The sequence below is a fragment of the Prosopis cineraria genome, unplaced genomic scaffold (assembly GCF_029017545.1).
Source record: "Prosopis cineraria cultivar Desert tree isolate PC_DT_omini unplaced genomic scaffold, ASM2901754v1 PC4, whole genome shotgun sequence".
Taxonomy (NCBI): Eukaryota; Viridiplantae; Streptophyta; class Magnoliopsida; order Fabales; family Fabaceae; genus Prosopis; species Prosopis cineraria.
In genome coordinates this window covers 18,039,958-18,059,051 of record NW_026555335.1, presented here as the reverse complement: position 1 = coordinate 18,059,051, position 19,094 = coordinate 18,039,958, and the positions used below count along the sequence as shown (strand labels likewise).

General features: G+C 31.0%; 1 protein-coding gene across 2 annotated transcripts; it reads right to left on the bottom strand.

Annotated features, from left to right (window-relative positions):
- Positions 1-3,497: 3,497 nt before the first annotated feature.
- On the bottom strand, positions 3,498-7,084 carry LOC129308040 (monogalactosyldiacylglycerol synthase 2, chloroplastic-like). Of its 2 annotated transcripts, XM_054949010.1 has the most exons (8): positions 6,654-7,083; positions 6,015-6,187; positions 5,256-5,417; positions 5,035-5,176; positions 4,711-4,935; positions 4,548-4,610; positions 4,223-4,297; positions 3,498-4,109 (listed from the first exon to the last, which is right to left on the bottom strand). In XM_054949010.1, the coding sequence occupies exons 1-8, from the start codon at positions 6,933-6,935 to the stop codon at positions 3,849-3,851; spliced, it is 1,383 nt and encodes a 460-aa protein (XP_054804985.1). In that variant the 5' UTR covers positions 6,936-7,083; the 3' UTR covers positions 3,498-3,848. The 2 variants fall into 2 exon arrangements, with proteins under 2 accessions (XP_054804985.1, XP_054804986.1); XM_054949011.1 differs by lacking the exon at positions 4,548-4,610 and having other exon boundaries at positions 6,654-7,084.
- Between the last annotated feature and the right edge of the window lie 12,010 nt (positions 7,085-19,094).

Here is a 19,094-nt window from a genome sequence, read left to right as displayed (position 1 = left end):
AATTCAAATCTCTATAATTTTGAATTCAATTAAAACTCAATCCATAAACAATAACTTGGCATAATTCAATGCTTATAATTTTAACTATTTAAAATATTATTTTTCATATTTTACAAAATAAAATTATAAGGACTAATTATTTCTTGAAACACAAGGATTAATATTTAAAATTATCAAAACTATAGAGATTGGGTTAAATCACAATAAAGTTTAAAAATTAAGTTTCAATTAAATTAAAACTATAAAAATTGTATTGAACTGAGTTAAAATTTAATAATTAAGTGATAGCTAAATCAAATTTATAAAAGTTAAATGATATTTTTTTAAAAAAAATAATTCTAACACTTGAGCTCAACTTGAGGTATTAATTGATTGTTACGTAAGTTTTAAACACTAATATGACTTTTTGATCAAACACTTTTGTGGCTTGAAACCATGATATGACTGTGAATAAAGCTCATATCGTAAAAATAATTGAATAATGCGCTATTAAAACAATAAAGTAAGTTGATTCTCTCATAAATTTTCTATTAAAAAATGCTTTATGTCCTTGTCAGTGGTCACCTCCCGAGATAAATCTTTAGTTTAACAAAACTACACTTTATTTTTAATGTTTTTATTTTTATAATACAAGTGGTCTCTTAGAAACCGATACACTCTCAAGAGGCATCATTTCATTCATTTGCGTCACAAGCTACAGTGTCCCTTCCTATACTCACGTAACAGAAAACCTGATTTTGATTTTTGAAAGGCCAAACGTTTATGATATTATAGTTTCAAATTATTATTAAATAATAATTTAAATGCCAATATTGATAAACAGGTGAAAGTGAGGCATCTACATTAATAGTCTATAATAAAAAGTGATCTTGTTCATAAGTCATATGTAATATAAATTATATTTTGGCCTAAAAAAAGTAACTAACACTAGACTCTATATAAATTATTGGGTTCGTGTTAAAATTTAATTTTCTATTTTTTTAATGAAATGTTATGGGCAAAATTCGTTTATGTGATTGACATATAGAGCTCACAGCTGTAAATTTTAAAATTTAAATTATAAAAATTGTGAAAGTTTTGTTAATCTCACAAGTTCATTTGTAAAAATTAAAATATCAATTATATATTAAGAAATGTTTGTAAATTTAAAAACAATTAGTTTAAAAAAAGTAGAAACCGTAGTTATATAAATTGTGGGATTTTTTTGAAATTGACTAAGTACCCAAATCACCCAATTCAAGCACTTAAAAAGTTAACCATAATTGATGTTTCATGTTTTCAATTGAAAATGTATATTGATATGTGTGATTTTATTTAAAATTGTTTTATAAACTGGGACAAAAAGAGTAATACTTACATTGTTACACAAGAATTATTATGGTAATTTGTTTATGTTTTTAGTCTTTGTTTTTCATTTAACCAGATAAAAAATAAAATATCAACTTTCTGAAGGTAAGTTAAAATATAATCATTTCATTATGTTAAAATTCATTGGCAAATTTAGTCTTATTTTCAATTACATTTTTTATTCTTGTAAATGCTGTTTCATTAACCAACAAAAAGTTCATTAACCATCCAAGATCAATTTTGATCATTTAATTTATCTTTTCTTACGTTCTTAAATAATTTTGTCCTCCCTTTCTTGTTTACATTCTTTGAAAAATGATTCGAACAACTAAATATGCTTCATTTTTATTGGGTAAGACTTATACATTTAGCTCTATGTACTTAATATATTTGTATCCAACTAAATCATAATAAGTGCATCTTAATGTATTAATAAAATAATTTATTATAGAATAAATAACTTATAAAAGATTGATATGTTTTGATTTAATTGAAAAGAAGCATATTAACATTAAGTATACAAGTTTTTTCCATTTTTATTCTCTTTCTCATTAAAAAAATATTCCAACAAGCAATAATTAAGGCCTAAGAGAATACAGAATAATAAGATTATTGAAAAACGAGTTTCAAACTCAAGATTCAAATTCGGTGGATTGACATAAAGGCTCCGAATCAATTGTACATAAATTATGTTCTTGTGAACAATGAAAGTTTCTTTATATCCATTATTCTTTGAAACCTTTATATGCATAGCCTGAAAAAGTACTTCATCATTGTGAAGTGAACTTTCTAGGCTACTCTGCATAACTAACTAGAAGCAAATGGTTTTGAGTCTTGTGGGGACAAATATTGCTTTAATAATGGAGCACTATAATAATTTTCAATAAATCGCTTGCAATAGTCAATCTACATTCTAATATCATATTATTTTCAGTTTAAAATATAAACATCTTTAACAATAATTTACATATTAATAAAATCTTTATTCACATGAATATATATTGGCTTCTTTTTTTATTCTTAGTTTTAATTTATGATGAGTGAGAAGAAGATCATAAATTCATATATGTGTATATATATATATATATATATATAAGAATTTAGGTTAAAAAAATACAAGGGATAAATGGGACTTCTTCTTTTTTTTTTTTTTGAAAAACTAAGTTGTTTATTTTTTGGATCAAGGTTAGTTGGGAGAAAATGCTTATACTTTGAACCGAAGGGGAGTATAAGCATTACAATTACACACAATTATTAATATTTATAACTTTGCTTAATGAATACTATATTATTATTTGATTTTGAGTTATTATGATAATCTCCAGCATATTTTATTGAAACTAAAAAATTTAAAGCTCATAAACTCTATCTAAAAATCAAATAAATTTTTAACTTTACTCCTATTAAATATATATATATACACACACACACACACTTTACTAATATATTTTTTCTCACTAATATAAGGGAGGTTAAAAAAATTTATAATAAAAAATTAATAACATGACTTATAAATAAGATCCAAAAAATATTTCTCTTTTCACTTTATAAATAAGAATGGAGTGAGAGTGACTATTAGTTGGCTACATTCAATTGATTTTAAGCATGCCTTGTATCTACTTTATGACCAATTTGGTTTTGAAAAAATTGGTTTTTATGCACTAGGGGCTAACTCATGTAGTTGGGTGAAGTGGGATATGAGTAGGAGTAAAATGCTTAAACCATTCTCTTATATAAAGATTACTTTTTATTGTCGTACAAAATTAAAATAAAAAACTCATTATATAAAAATTAATTTATTCATCTTGGATATAAATAAAAGGGAAATTTTTTATTTTGATAAATTGACTTTTTATTTAAGTTCATGAAAGGACTAAGATCCTCAATTGATATTTTAAAATTTTGCGATCCTAAAGCGTCATTGTCTTCCTAATTTAATTCCAAAAGTTGTCATTTTCCCCATTCATTTCCTTGCTTAGAAACATAGTACTTTCGCCATGATTTCAAGTTTCTTTGTCCTTATCTTTCTTGGAATTACAGGGAACTCATAAACTTATATTGTCGCCTTGCTTTTCAACTTTAAGGAACCTTGTAACAAGACGCTATTCAAAGGCAAGAAAATTTCACAGCTTGCTTCCAAAAGTAAAACGTGAGAAAACCACAGACAATACTTGGCTAAATCACAAAGCCACATAGCCAAAATTTTGTTCAACAGCTAATTACATTTCCAAGAGATGCAAAATAAAAAGATCAAAGAAAAATGGGGGAAAAAATGACCACTTGACTGAAACAGACAATACAACACATCATTACAACCTTATAAATGAAAACCCAACCCTTCCTAACACCAGATCCTTGTTTACCAGAATTTATAGCTTAGCAAACAAGACAGGCAAATGGGCTAAAGAATGAAACTTCGAAGCTAACTGTACATGTTAATTCTAAAAGGTTTTTTAAAAAAAAAAAATCCTTATCTGAAAGAAGCAAACTATAATTATGAATTAGAATAGGCCAGTGAATGATGAGGTCAACATGTAGGGAAAATTTGCTAAAGGTCCTCGTTGCTGAGAAAGCTCATGAATGTCCTTTACTATGTCAAACACTGCCTCTGGCTGAGCTAACTTGAGAGCATTCTCAGACATCCTTTTTAGTTCTTCTGAATTTGCACTAAACCATTCTGCTACAATCCTAGCTGTTTCCTTGGGACTTCTGGTAAAAACACCAGCCCCATTGTCTACCACATAAGGTACATTGCCCTTTTCCTGAAGTCACCATCACAACTAAGAGTTAATGCTAAGGGAACAGAAAATTCATTTGGTTCATTAATCTTGTATAGATCAAGTATATTTAGGAACATCTCTGATTTAATCAGTACCTGTCCAGGAATATAGTCATTCAGTATTATGGGAAGCCCTCTGATCAATGCTTCAGCTATTGTACCTGGTCCAGCCTGAAAAACCCACAGAAACCATCAGCTTTTGCCAACATAAAAAGTAGCTTCTTGAGGGTAAATTGGTTCGGTACACTTAGGTACATTCATCATTCTCAAGATAGGAGCAAAAGGCCAATCACCAAAATATATGCATTAGGTGGTGAAATCAACCAATATATCATCCATTTTGGCAAGCTTCTATTGGCTCCTTAAACTTTTCTTCAGTGCAAGGAGTGTGTGCAAGACTTTCTCAAGTGGTTTGACTTACTTTTGTTATTATGCAGTCACAGGCTCCCATCCATTTCTGCATCTGAGTCTCAAACCCTCGAACCTACTCAAAAGTTACAGAAACATATATTTTGGGGAATGTCATCCTTTTGTGCTCAGCGTTTTAAATGCAAGAGGTTTAATAAGTGAAGTCCATTAGTTACCTTCACTGGAATCTTCCATTCTAGAGATTGAAGTGAAGATGCTAAGGTCTTATTACGACCACAAATGATTATTAACTGCCCAATCGGTTTGTCGGCTTCTGTATCATACAGTGACTCGCCCAGAGCCAGTGCAGTTTCCTTGACAGGACCCATTCCTTCACCGCCTCCCATCAGTAAAACTGCCGGTAAGTTAAGGTCCGTCCCAAGTTCTTCTCGCATTTGATCCTAAAGCCAATAGGCAGGGGAAAAAGAAATAGACTTAGATTAGCAGTTCCAACACAGCAATTAGGACTAATTCTCAATTCTCAATACATCCATCGATACCTTTGAGAGAACTGCACGGGCAAAAGAAGGCCTAATGGGTAAACCATAAACTCGGATTTGAGACTCCTCAAGGCCATCTTGCAAAGCTCTCTTAGCAACTTCCTGAGATGGGCAGTAGCATCTGTTAACCCCGGGGTGAAACCTGCAAATAGCTCCAATGTCAGGCTTATGTTTACGAGACTACAAATAAGTTAGGAATTAAATTTTTTTGGAGAACTTACCAAGTCCGATGGCAGCTATTGAGATCTGTGATCACAGTGAAAAATATAACCTTCTTTTGCAAACCTTGCCATTTGAGAACCAACAATGGAATATGCTGCATCAAGGGATGGACACTGATTATAATATCTGGGTTGTAATCCATCAGTCCCGCCTCTACTTCCCTGACAATGGTACAGTGTAATACAAATTTAGAAAACGTCATTGCTTGCCACCAAGTGAGATAATTACATATCAACTAAATAGTTTATATGGCGTGACGGTGAGCCTCATCCTTTTACTTTCGAGGTGGGTTTGACTTAGGGTTTCGAATCCTTCCCATGTTCCGTTCTTAATTCCTACTCTCAACATTCCAAAATTGTGAGCCTCCTTTGTGAAAATTAATATAAAGAGAAACTACTTTTTGAAAATATTCACCCCCAACTTGTAACTACAATGAGGTTTCCCAGCTAAGATTAATTATTGGCATGTAGCGAGAAAGGTAAAAGGCCATAATTACAATTCCAAACAAATAATTGATGATTGAGTAACTAGTTGCCAATAAAGTCGTCATCGGAAAGGAAAGACCAAAATAGTTAATGTAGTCTGATTAAAAGCATATGAAAGAAATTCTACAAGGGGGGAAAAAGTTGCGTTAGATTATGATGACGAAACTACTTTTTACAGTTTATCGTAATATAGTAGGTTAGGTAATTCGCAATCGACACTAGTTCATAATTGTCCTTTAGCAAATTGGAAGTTCTAACAAAGAAGGAATATACTTGGCATAATAGGCAGCCATGGCAGCTAGATACATGGAGTGAATCCATCTAGGAGAAGTACTGTGAAATGCAACTTTCCATAGCTGGACATGCTTAACCATAAACTTATACGATCTCTCCAAGTCATTCAATGGCCACCCCGCGTACTCTTTCCATACATCTTTCACAAATACCTGAACATAGAAAGAGATTATCTTATTAGCAAGACAATCAAATTGCTAATTAAAGAAGCAAAAACTGGATTCGATATTGGCACGGAATCAAAAACAAGGGGAAAAAAAGGAAGTCTAAGAGTCCACAGAAGAAAATAAAAATATAACGACAAAGTGAAGACAGCAAATGGAGCACAGAAAATTCTGGATGAAAACAGAAGACAGATCCGGAAAAACAAAACTCCAAAGAGGTCCAAGAAAACTACAAAGCGATGCTTTTACAATAATTTAAATGGACCTCCTCGGAGCATAAAACAAAGCAACAACAGTAGATCAAGAGCAGATATTAAACACCTAGAAGATGGAAGCAGGAAGAACCACAAAGACAGTGATTAAATGCAATTTGAAGTATTTGATAGGTGCATGGAACACGAAACGACTTCATTGACCCCTAAAAGCTGCTAATCTAAGAGCAAGATGAAATTACCCTGTAAGCATCGCCAAATTCTAATTGAAAAGCGTCACGAATGGCCTCCGCGGAAGCTCGGTGGCCACCGCCGGTGTCGCTCATGAGAATCAAGACGTTCTTGGTGGTTTCAGCTCCAATCTGAACAAGCTCCATTCCGGTGTCGCTATCCTCGTCGCCACTGCTCTGAGCCTCGAAATTGAAGCACCTCCTCTGGCAGATACTTCCATGGTAGTACCCTCCAACTCTCTGAAACACCTTCTCTGCAATCGACTGCCGCGGAGACGCCACAGAAATCACCATTTCGCGGAATCTGGAGGCTCACCTAACGGTCAAATGTGAATTTTCCGGGAAAACGAAATGGAAAATGTGGTGATGAATCACTATGTTTGAAGAGAGAAGAGGTTGTTAAATTCGTTTGCAGACAGAATTATGCTGAGAATTTCATTGCAGGCTGGGGTGGTCATGGTGCCTTATAGCCGTCAGATCCGCTTTGGTTTTGGAATGTTCGAATTGTGAGATTCGAATCTTCTCCATTTCTTAACTTTTTTTTTTTCTCCCCATGATGCCTTGTTCTTTTGCTAATTTGCATCTCCACACGCATGATGAAATGACTCTTTTACCCCTGCTTTTTGTATATATTACCTCCCCAACTCAAATTATAAAATGCTTTTGAGAAGATATTTGAAGTTTTAAAATAAGAAATACTTTAAAAAAATTAAAATTTTATTAATTAAATTTATTTTAATGTTATCTTTTTTATTTTTATTTAATTTTTTATTTTTTAATATATTAAATGAAAAATATTTTTTAAAATTTATATTTTTGCTGTAAAAAAATAAAATTGTTAATTATATTTAATAAATTTATTAGTATGTGAATTTTGTTTAAAAATGTCTCATAACTTAAGACAAAAAAATTTTTTTTAATTAAAAAATGAGACAAATTGATTCCAAAAATTCATTAAGGTCAAATAAAGTCAAAGCATGTTTCAAGCTTTAAAAGGTAAGAATACTTCTAGAGAAAAGCAATCACCTATAGGCATCTTTAAAAATGTTATATTTAGTCTAAAATATAAAATATTAGATAATTTTTATAATTATTTTTTTAAATATACCTATATTTTATTTATTATTCTTTTAAAATTTTAATTGTCATTATCAAGGCTCTTATATAAAATATTTAATGAATATATGATTGGAATGATTTCAAATTTTTTTAATAAATTAAAGTTTCAACTATTTTTTTAAAAAAATAATGAATTAGCAATATCCTATATTTTAATCCAGGAGGAGTACACGTTCGCCAATGAAGTTTTTATATTATCAGCAAGATTTCAACTCATGATTTTATAAGTTATAAATCAAATAACTAGGTTCGGATTTGTCAACTACTTTGTTTAGACAAATCACATGAAACGGTTGTATTTTTACAAAAGAATATGATTTGAAGGATCTTAGACATTGATATAATTATTTTAACGGCATTTATAATTAATAACCAAAATTATAGCAAATTTCTCGGCGTATATGTTGCATGTTTGGATTTTTCATTCATTCATTCATTTTCTTTTTCCTGAAAAATTTTGATTATCCCATACAATACGAAAGTCCTATACTACTTTTTGAGAAAAATGCAATTTTTAATATCTAATAATGATAAATTTAATATTAATGTCTAAAAAATTTAAAAAATAATAATAATTTTGTATTGATTATATGTATTCTTTTATTGAAGACAATATTATTCAAGATATGGTTAATTAGGAACCAAATGTGGACACTTATTTCTATAAGGATTCAAACATTAGTTCGTTACATTATGAAGGGTTAGTGAAAGATGTTTGAGATGTTTCAGCTAAATATTTAACATGTACTCCCTCCATTTAAAAATGTAAGATATTTTTTGAAGGATTGAATATTAAAAAATGTAAGACATTTTTAATATTTCAAAGTATAATCATTACTTTTTTTCCAAAAATATTCCTATTGAACAGATCACTTTATATTTTTTTAGAGTGAAATATTTTATTAAATAAAGATAAATATGGCAAGATATAGTTAATTTAAAGACAAGTAAATACTTTATTAGGAGTAAAATTCGGTTAAAATGTCTTATATTTTTTAACGGAGAAAGTATACTTTTTCATTGTAATGTTTTGGATCTTTCTGCCAAACATCACTTAGAAGCAAAATGTTGTAATGCTTCAAGAAATTGCAATTTTCACTTCACTGCAAGACAAAAGAGTTTCGAGATGGTCAAATGGATAGGGTAACCCTAATTTTTCCCTAAATATATATTAATATTAATTTTTCTGAAATGGTCAACTGGTTTAGTGAGTGTTTGGCCAGAAAAAATGGTTTTGTGAATGCACCGTGCATCAATTAATATTAGTATCTAATACTTTTACCCAAAAAAATTTATTAATGTTTAATATAAAATTTAGGACATATGACTCATTTTTCAAACTCCATGTAAAATTGGTCCACACATCAAGCTATTGTTGAAATTAAAAAAAAAAATCTGTTTGCAGTTCCACTTCTAAAAGAATAGTATATAATTGTTAGCAAATTATGACTGCAATATTTTTTTTTGCACTTTAAATTAGTTAATGAGGGATTAAATTATTACTGGAATATTTTTTATGAAAAAAAGACAAAAGATTATTTCAACGTAAATTTCCACCTGCTATTACAATAATGATATGGTGTGCATGCGGGTCCACTGAAATTTAATCAGTTTATTGAAAATTGACTTTTAATTCGAAGAAAAGGACATTAATATCCAAAGCATCTCTTTGAAGGCTGGTTTGCCATTCATGGAAATAAGAAAATTAAATAATTTTGGAGAGAAGAATTAAATAATTTTACGGCTTAAAGTTGTGATAGCTACTACATAAAAACAAGAGTAAATTACTTTCATATATTTTATCCTAATTATAGATATTTTCATCCAATTTTTGAAACATATACAAACATCATATATGAATAGCTACAAAACACAAACATTTTCTCTATTTTAAGATTTTATTTTCATTCATCCAACTATTATTCAATTATTAAATTATATATGTTGGACCCAAATGTCTTTAAATATAAAAATTATCTAAAAATCATTCAAATTATCCCAAAAATTAATATATATATATATATATATATTAATTTTAAATTTATATTATATTTTTCTTTCATTTTGTAAAAATATTTATTTAGTATTTTAAAAAAAATTAAATATATAAATTAGTTAAAAATTAAAATAATATTTCAAACAAGCAATTAAAATTTTTGGGCCAAAAATAAAATAAGGATTTAATATAATAAATTACTTAATATAATTTATGCTTTTTTAATTCCAATAATTTTAACAAAAAATTAATTTTTTACTTAAATATCCACATACTTAATTATTAGATTAATGTGCATTTTTATCCTTGAATTTTTCTCCTATGAGCACCCAATACTTAATTTATTTTGCATAGCATTATGGCCCCTTAAGTAATCAAATTGGAGCATCTACTATCATGATACTAAATCCTCAATGTTGACCCTTAGGATTGCTAGATTGGACTACACTTTAATTGAAAATGCTGAGTTGGACTAAACTCTCCCTCTCTCGTTACACTTATTGTCTTTCTCTTTCATTTCCCCCCTTTTTCTTCATCTGATTCTTTCATGTGGCCGATTCTAACCGCCCTATCCTCCCTCTCCTCTCCTCCCCCCACCTACTTTGCCATCATCTACCACCAAATCTACACCAACATTAAGCAAAACCCTTGATAAGATTTTATCTCTTTAATAGCATATCATACCCCTTGTGTTCTCAGTAAATAAGCATTTCAGCTATCTGCCTGCTTTTACATGAACTGGATCGCCATCCCTTCAGTAAAGACATGGAGTGAGCTCCCATCACTCTACTCCATTCCTCTTTCGTCTTTGTTGCCTCTGCTCTTCTCGTTGTATTTATTAGTGGCAACATCATCAATGCCATTAATAGTGTTTTTGCCTCCCATATTTTTGCACTATTACAATGAGGGGTGGACGGCCGTGAGAAGAAAAAAAAGTAAAACTCTATACCTACAACACACAGGGTGACAACAGCATAACTTCTAACCTAATAGATCATTTCACAATTTTTTCTTGTTTATTTATTTCCAACCATCATAAGGAAAATGTTCTTCTAATTCTCTTCGTCACCAAGTCAATAAACAATCCAAGCTAAGGGGGAGAGAGAGAGAGATTGCAGCCATGGCAGATCAATAAGATTTGCTTAAGGGAATGGTGTAATACTTATTGGATTCAGAGTCTCTAAAGTAGGTCTTTATTGGAGGTAAAAGAGATGTTGGCAAGACCACATGTAGTTCCATTCTTTTGATCCTTGTCTCTAAGGTTCAAAGCTTTGTTCTAATCATCTTTATTGACCCCACTTACAATCTCAGTGATGCTTTTTAGCAGTGCTTCACCAAGACCCTTACTTTGGTTAATCACTTTATAAATCTTTAGCTCACAAGGGTGAGACCATAAACGGTGTGTTTGACAATGGTGGATTCCCCTCTTGTAACATCCTAAAAGTTAATACCATAACATTAAATTGATTAATTAAGTAGTTATATTAATTATTAAGGTATTCGAGCATTATTATTAGGGTTTGGTGGCCATTTATGCCTATTAGACCCTTTGATAGGTTTAGAATAGGGCTTGGGAGACTCTTAGGCTAAGTTAGGCTTAGATATTAGGCTTAAGTAAATCTACCCGTTTTGGGTTGTTCGCCACAGCGAGAAGTACAATTCATCATAGTGAGCCTATCAAAATTTTAAAAATCACACATGCGATTAGTTTTCACATTTTGTGGATTTTGAGTAGTTTGGCCTAGAGAGAGAGAGATGAAGAACTCTGTTAGGGTTTCATATTGGTGAGATTTTTTAATCTCAATTCCGTTACTTAATGTTTTTCTAAGTGATGATGAGGCCTAAGGAAAAAAGGGAGAGGCATCAACGTTGAAGAATTAGAGATTCACTTGTAAAGTCTCTAGTTTCTATTTGTGTAATTAGAAGTATGTTTTCCCAACATTAGGATTTATGCATACTTTATATATGTAAATTATGAATCATTTGCATATGAGCCCGAATATTGACTTGGGCATTGTGACCTTAAGTTTTAGCCAAGGTACGAATGTGTGATGAATTTGGTTTGATACTTAGGTGGTTTATTTGTCAATTATGATATGAGTAATTGTAATATCCACCTTAACATTACCAAAATTCACCACACAATCACAACAAACAATCATAATTAGGAGTAAGAATTGTCCCCAAGCTCACATTATAGATATAAGGGATAAAACTAATAATCTTTCAAAAAAAATTGTGGAATATTTAAGATCCCATAAAAACCCTTCAAAGTGATAGTTTGAGCTCAAACTTAATGATTTATATAAGTATTGGAAGCATGAAAAAGTTTTGGAAAGCAAAACACTTCAAAACAGGGCCAAAAATGTCATTTTAGAATGTTTTGGTCTAGGCGTCACAACTCGCGGTCCATGCGCCGCAGTATGTGACATAGAAAAGCAAGTTTTCTCATTGTACCGTGTACCGCAGCTGCATGAAATGCGCCACGGCGCACGTGTCCATGATAGTAATGTTGTCATGACAACTTTTCTAGATAAATTTCGAACGTGCGCCATTTTCACATCTGATGTCCGTTTGGAGTGATCCAAGCATCTACACGAAGCTTATTCAATAAGCTAACTAATGATATAAGTTTCATTACAATCTGACACCATATGAGAATTTTAGATACTCGGATGCAAAAAGTCAATTTTTAAAGCGATTTTCAAGCATTCAAGTACCCAAAACTCATAACTTATACCATTAACCTATTATGAGGCTTGAACCAAGCCTAATAGACCAAAATACACTTGAGTGAGCATTCAAAGACACAAAAACATACTAAATACAAAATTTGGCCACTCAATGGCCATTTCACCGAATATGGCCAAAATACCAAATTAACACCATATATACTATTTGGCCTCTATTGCCACATAACACATTACATATATATATTGTCACCACATAGATAAAATATCCCTTGCACTTATATTAGTATTTTAGCCCATCACCACAAAAATTGTCATATATTCACATCATGTACAATATTAGGCTAAAATACCAAATAACATAGTGTGAAACAAGTGCAACCAATCAAAATGATATGCATTCCTAGTTGGCAACATATAATATCATATAACAAGTTTATGTACACAACTTAAACCAAAATCAGGCATTACTATTCGTAATGTAGCAAATCTACTAGTCCTTGCCTGACTCCTTTCCTTGCTCAATCTCAGCAGTAGAACCTGTAAAAATGATAACTACGGGGTGAGATAAAAATCTCAGTAACTAAGATAATCTATATTATTGATTAACATGTTAAGTTATAAACAAGCCTTAAATCAAGTAAAATAAACACACATATAAAATCACCACAAGTTACATGCATGATCCCTAACCATCTAATCCTCCAATACTCCCGACCGAATCGGTAGGCTATTTCACAGAACCAAACCACATGTATGGTCCTCAAGCTCACCATCCATGGTAGGACTACCCGGCTAAGGTGTCTTAAACCACTTTTGGACTACTGGTTCCCCCTATTACAAGTAATTGGGGTGTCGTTACTCCAACATCGCATCCTACGAATGCTAAGGAGCATATTCTCCAACTCCACATTCTTTTAGGTACTAAGGAGAATAAGTCTCGAACACCGCACCCATATTCGGGAACTAAGGAGAGTAAATACTGCACCTAGCATCCCGAGGTACCAGCAGTGCCATATGAACTTAATTTTCACTAACTCTACTAAGATGACCTCCCACCCTCTAATATACTACATTTCACTACATATCTCCACTTGACCATACATAAAACACTTTCTAAACTAATATAATGAATATTACTACTTACTTTAAAAACTTGATATTTTACAAATCAATACTCCACTAATTTCTAAAATAGTTAACTTTTACAAAAATAAATAAATATATACACACATACATAACAAACAACTTGAGAATAACTTATACAAGGTAATAAATAATGTAAATTATCTAGTTACCTCAACTATTTTGTTAGTAAAAGGGTTACCCGTGATACTAAATCTCTTCTTGTGTCAAGGTAAGTCTTCCCACACTACAATCTACAATAATAAGAACTATATGTTAATTTTCAATTAATACAAGCACTATTAGCTAACAATAACCTCCTAATTCTCCCACTTGTCACTCATATTCTCAACAAATAGGCTCGTCAAGATTACAATTTGTTCACACAATCCTTTCAAGCCTCCCTCTAACTCTATTACATCATAACACTTAAAATCTTAACTTATCACACTTTAAAACCCCATGATTAAGTTAGGGCTTAATCCAACTCTCACCAAATAACAAAGTAGCTTCATATTACCACATATTCAAGATTAATAAACCTAAATCAAACCTTTAGAGTCAATAGAAACCTTTAAAGCATAGACTCATGGCTTAATCCAATCAGAGCAAATTCTCCTTCTTCCAAATCCTATGAAAAATAATATAAAAAGGTAGAGGAGAAGGGTAGGAAACTTACTTAAGAGTTTGAAGACTCAAATTATCTTCAAAACCCTCCCAAATTGATGCCCTAGCATTGCCCAAAACTTGTCCCTTCGCGTTCTAGGTTTTCCACCACAAAAACTGTCATTTTCTGATCATTTTTGAAATTTTAAGTTGCCTACTGTGCCGTGCGCCACAGCGTATGCCACAGCTCATGACGCAGCAAGCAACAAGTTAATTTGACTACCCTCGATGTCTCTCAACTTGATCCGACTTTTATCCTAACTCAATTTAGAGCCAAATATGACCGAAAAATCTAATTTGCAACCCAAAAACATAATTAAATAAATTAATCATATTTTTAACTAATTTATCCTTTAATTAATCAATTTTTTTAGATTAGAAGTTTTTCAATATTACAGTAATTGTGCATGTTTTGTTTTATTTAGCCTAAGATATGTGATTAGGAATGTTTGTAAGGGGAGACACTTGCTTTTGTGCATGAAGCATAAATATTGTTTGGGCATTAAATGTTACATGATCTTCATTTGGTACCGAAATTGAATTACAATTGGTACTAACATGTTGTATATAAATTGTCTACATTTGGACTCTTAGATCTTCTTAATTGGAGGTTTGAGTAGTTAATTATGTGGGTTGGAAGTTAATTTATGCATGATGTTCACTGTGCTGATAGCAAAGGTTTGTTGTGGCGAAAATCGATCTCCACCATGATGAAAGTGTGTGGGTATGTTGGCTATGACGAGTAAAGTCATAGGTGTAACCTCTCCCAATATCTACTTGACATTAGGAGGGGTTAACATAATCACCATACTTACAAATCCAAATCGTACTAAAATATTTTGTTTGAAAAGCTTGGGCCCAAGACTTGTTTGAAATTCATCAAAATTTGCTACATACTGATACAAAATAGAGCATAGCACAGCAGAAGGTAAACTTAGCATTCATTAGAGTTCATGCATGCTCTTAAAACAAAGAAATAAGGTAAAAAATGTGCCATAAAGCCACAAGATACTCTTTTCTATGTCATGCACTGCAGCATAAGCATGCCATGCATCGCGGTGCATATTATAATTTCTACAAATGTCATTTGACAGCTAACAAAGCAAACTTTCAACATATGCCGTTTCCTCATACGACGTCTAATGGGAGTAGTTTGAGCACCCACATGAAGCTTATTGCATAAGCTAGCTAATGAGATAAGTTTGGACATAATACCACAGTCTAATCAAATTTTAGACACCCAGGGTGCAAAAAGTTACTTTTTCTAAAAATTTAGTACACCCAAGTGCTTAAATTAACCATATTATTTTTAGACCATTCTAGGCCTTGAACTAAGTCTAAAAGGACCTTATGCACCTGATTAATCACAATTTATAACATATATACACACAAATTAAGATTTGGCAGTTCAACAGTTCATTTCCATAAATATAAATTTTTTTCACCACCAAGTGCAATAATGCACAATGGGCCATAATCACCACAATTTCACTACTAACTTACATGTTTTTACATTCACAACATATTTATAAATCAATCTTAGCCCACGTTACTCATTTCACCACTTATTCACCCATAAGGGCTAGGATTCACAAAATCATTACTTATATCATCAAATCACAACTCAAAACATGCATGCAAATTCTATGACAACTTATATACATAATATTCATATTAATTCGAGTTCATTACACTAATCTCTGGGATGCATGGCATTATCAGTACTAAACCAACTTTGAATCTTTCCCTTTGCCTCGATCACTACTCTGATTTGTAAAAATATAACCACGAGAGTGAAATAATAATCTTAATAATAAAATAACTCTCTACTATTAATTATCACATGTAACTATAAGCAAATATAGTATAACATACAATTAAACATAGCATATAACATATGTTTCATTTTAGTAAGATTATATTTCACCATTGGTTACAATTTTTATAAACTATTTTCTCATCAATTCACTACTAATAACATATAGCATGATCACTACCATCCGAACTTTCAAATCACCCTAACTTGAAACTATAAGCTCACCTTAGACTAACACACACACTCATTGGCCTTAAGCTCACCTTCAGTTGTAAAATACCCAACCAAAGGTGTTCTATCTCACTTTTGGACTATGGTTTCTCCCATTTCATGCAATAGGGTGTCATTGACTTTAACACCACATCACATTGATACTAAAGAGTTTGAATCTCCAATATTGCACATCATTAGGCATTAAGGAGATAATTTCCAATTCCACACCTCAATAGGTACTAAGGAGATACCATTCTCTAACACCGCACCTTACTGGGCACTAAAGAGAATATGTCATATGATCTTTCAGTACCTCTCCTTACAGGTGAACTCCCATCCCTAGGATCATGCTTTCATACAGATCACAATTTCATACATATAAACCATTTATATATGTATATGTATATATATATATATATATTCATAAAGTATGCTATTTACTAAAATCAGTTCTTTAAAAATCCATGTCATGCATTGAACGTTTATTTGACAAATGTGGTTATTTTAAAATATTTTCATGCATTATTATTCATACTTTCAAACAGTTATAAAAGATAATCAATTAGAGAAAGTTATTTGATTACCATAATTCTTTTGTCACAAAAAAGGTTACCCATTGACTTTCTCAACTGCTAACCATATGTTACAAGCTTTCTTTCTCACTCTACACGTGAAATATACCAATGTACATACAATTGGCACAATTAGTCAATTAGTCCAATTGACTAAAAACATGTAACTATTACTATAAACCACCTCTAACCATTCATTTACTGTCACTTATCCAATTTAGGTCTATCACCACACAAATACCACTTTCTATCACTTTAACAATCCCATTTTACCTCTACTCTATTTTCACCCCATTTTTTCTTTTGATTTAGGGCTAAATCAAACTTATAGATTCAAAGTTCTATCGTTCAACTCCAAATTAGTTATAAAGCTTTAATTTAAATCTCGAAAACAATTTTATTACTACAAGGTAAGAAATAAACTTTGAAATTTTCTTGATTCAATTTTTCTATAACTCATACCAAGAGAAATTATTGTAGAATTGGAGGTAAGGGCTGTACCAAGTTTATTCGATAAGTTACTAGTCGAAAATGCCTTACAAGCTCCCAAAAACACTTGCCCTAGTTGATCCTTTCTTCTTCTCTCTTCCCTTTAGTGATTTTCTCTCTTTTCTTTCTAAGCTCAAATGTTGATTCTCGACTTTTGAAGTTATTTTTTAGTCTATGTGTTATGATGCAAGTAACAGTGAGGAGAATCCTCACTGCGCATACACGCTTCATCCTGAAACGCGATTCTTCCACTCATATCTGCCCGTTTAACACTCCAATAAGCCAAAATATCAAGTAATCTTTCAAATTTCTAATCATTTCATAATTATTAATTTACCCCTGATTAGCAACTAATTATAAGATTAAAAAATCAGGATGTTATAATGGGCCATGGCAAGTAGGTTCTTGTGTCATGACAAACTTGCAACAAGATACGATGAGTGTGTCAACTCATAGTTGGAAATGACGAATGTACTTTTAAATGCAGAAAACTAGTACATTTTTCCCTTTAGCGTCCAATTTGGGGCCTAAACTATTTTTCCCTCAACTAGTACATTAAACTTAAAAGTCATGATTGATCCTTAAGGTTAAAGGTTATTAGTTAATGGAGTTAAATGTGGTTAATGACAGAGGTCATTACACCTCTCACATAGATCTGTCTAATAGCCTAAGCTACTGAATTTGTTGAAGTCACACGTCAACTATCACAAAAAATGAGGCCCATAAGACATTGTTCCATGTTTGTGAGGATTGAACCTCATGGTAGCGGATGCTCTAAGTGAATAACTTAATGAGTGAAAATGCTATGCGAAATATTTTAAGACACTGGATGCTTCTTAAAAAAAAAGTTTTAGGAGTAAAAACGCACCTTTAATTTAATTATTTAAAGTTTTTAAAATTGGAAAAGAGAATAGACAATTAGATTGTAAGGGCAAATTAATAATTTTAAAACTTTTAACATAATTACAAATAAAAATTAATTATTTTAGAATCTTTAATGGAATATTCTTAATTATGGTAAAAATTGGACTAAAGTATAAGTTTTCAAATATGTAATTTTTATGAAATAGAAGGGAAATCTCTTTATTTTATTCTAAAAACAAATAGTTCAGATCTAAATTTCTATTTGCAAGTACGAAAAGATGCATTCTATTAGCCCGGGCAAAATGGTCAACTTGTTATTTCCACTGTTAAAGATAAAATGAATTTTTTATTCTTGTTGATAAAAATCAAAAGTTCAAACTCAACTAGTATTAGTGGGGGAAAAAACTCTACGAGTATAAAAGAATACTAGATATAATACTAAAGAAAGTTAGTTAAGAAGATATGATTGATTGTAAAGCTAACTCTTATGCTCATGATCTATTTTGTAATTATTTCAGGGCCCCTTCTACATAATAACAATTTTTAATTTTAATTATCTATGATAATTAGGGGAATGGATGGACAAGCTTAAATGAAGTTGGCCAATTTTTTAATCAGAAATAATGAAGAATAATGTATTGGTCAAAATTTTTTTTTTGGCCAACGTATTGGTCAGTTACTTATATTTATTTTTATAAAAAATAATAATTTTAAATTTTTAACTTTCAGTTCACAATATAGGATATCCGACATTGGCAACTATTTCCCATTCCAAAAAAAATAGTTAAAATGTTAATATTTTAAAATTTGTATTATTTTTTCAATTTTACCTTTTTTAAACTATATAATAATATAAGTACTTTAATAATGACAAAATTAAAATTTCAATGGACCATTTTGTTA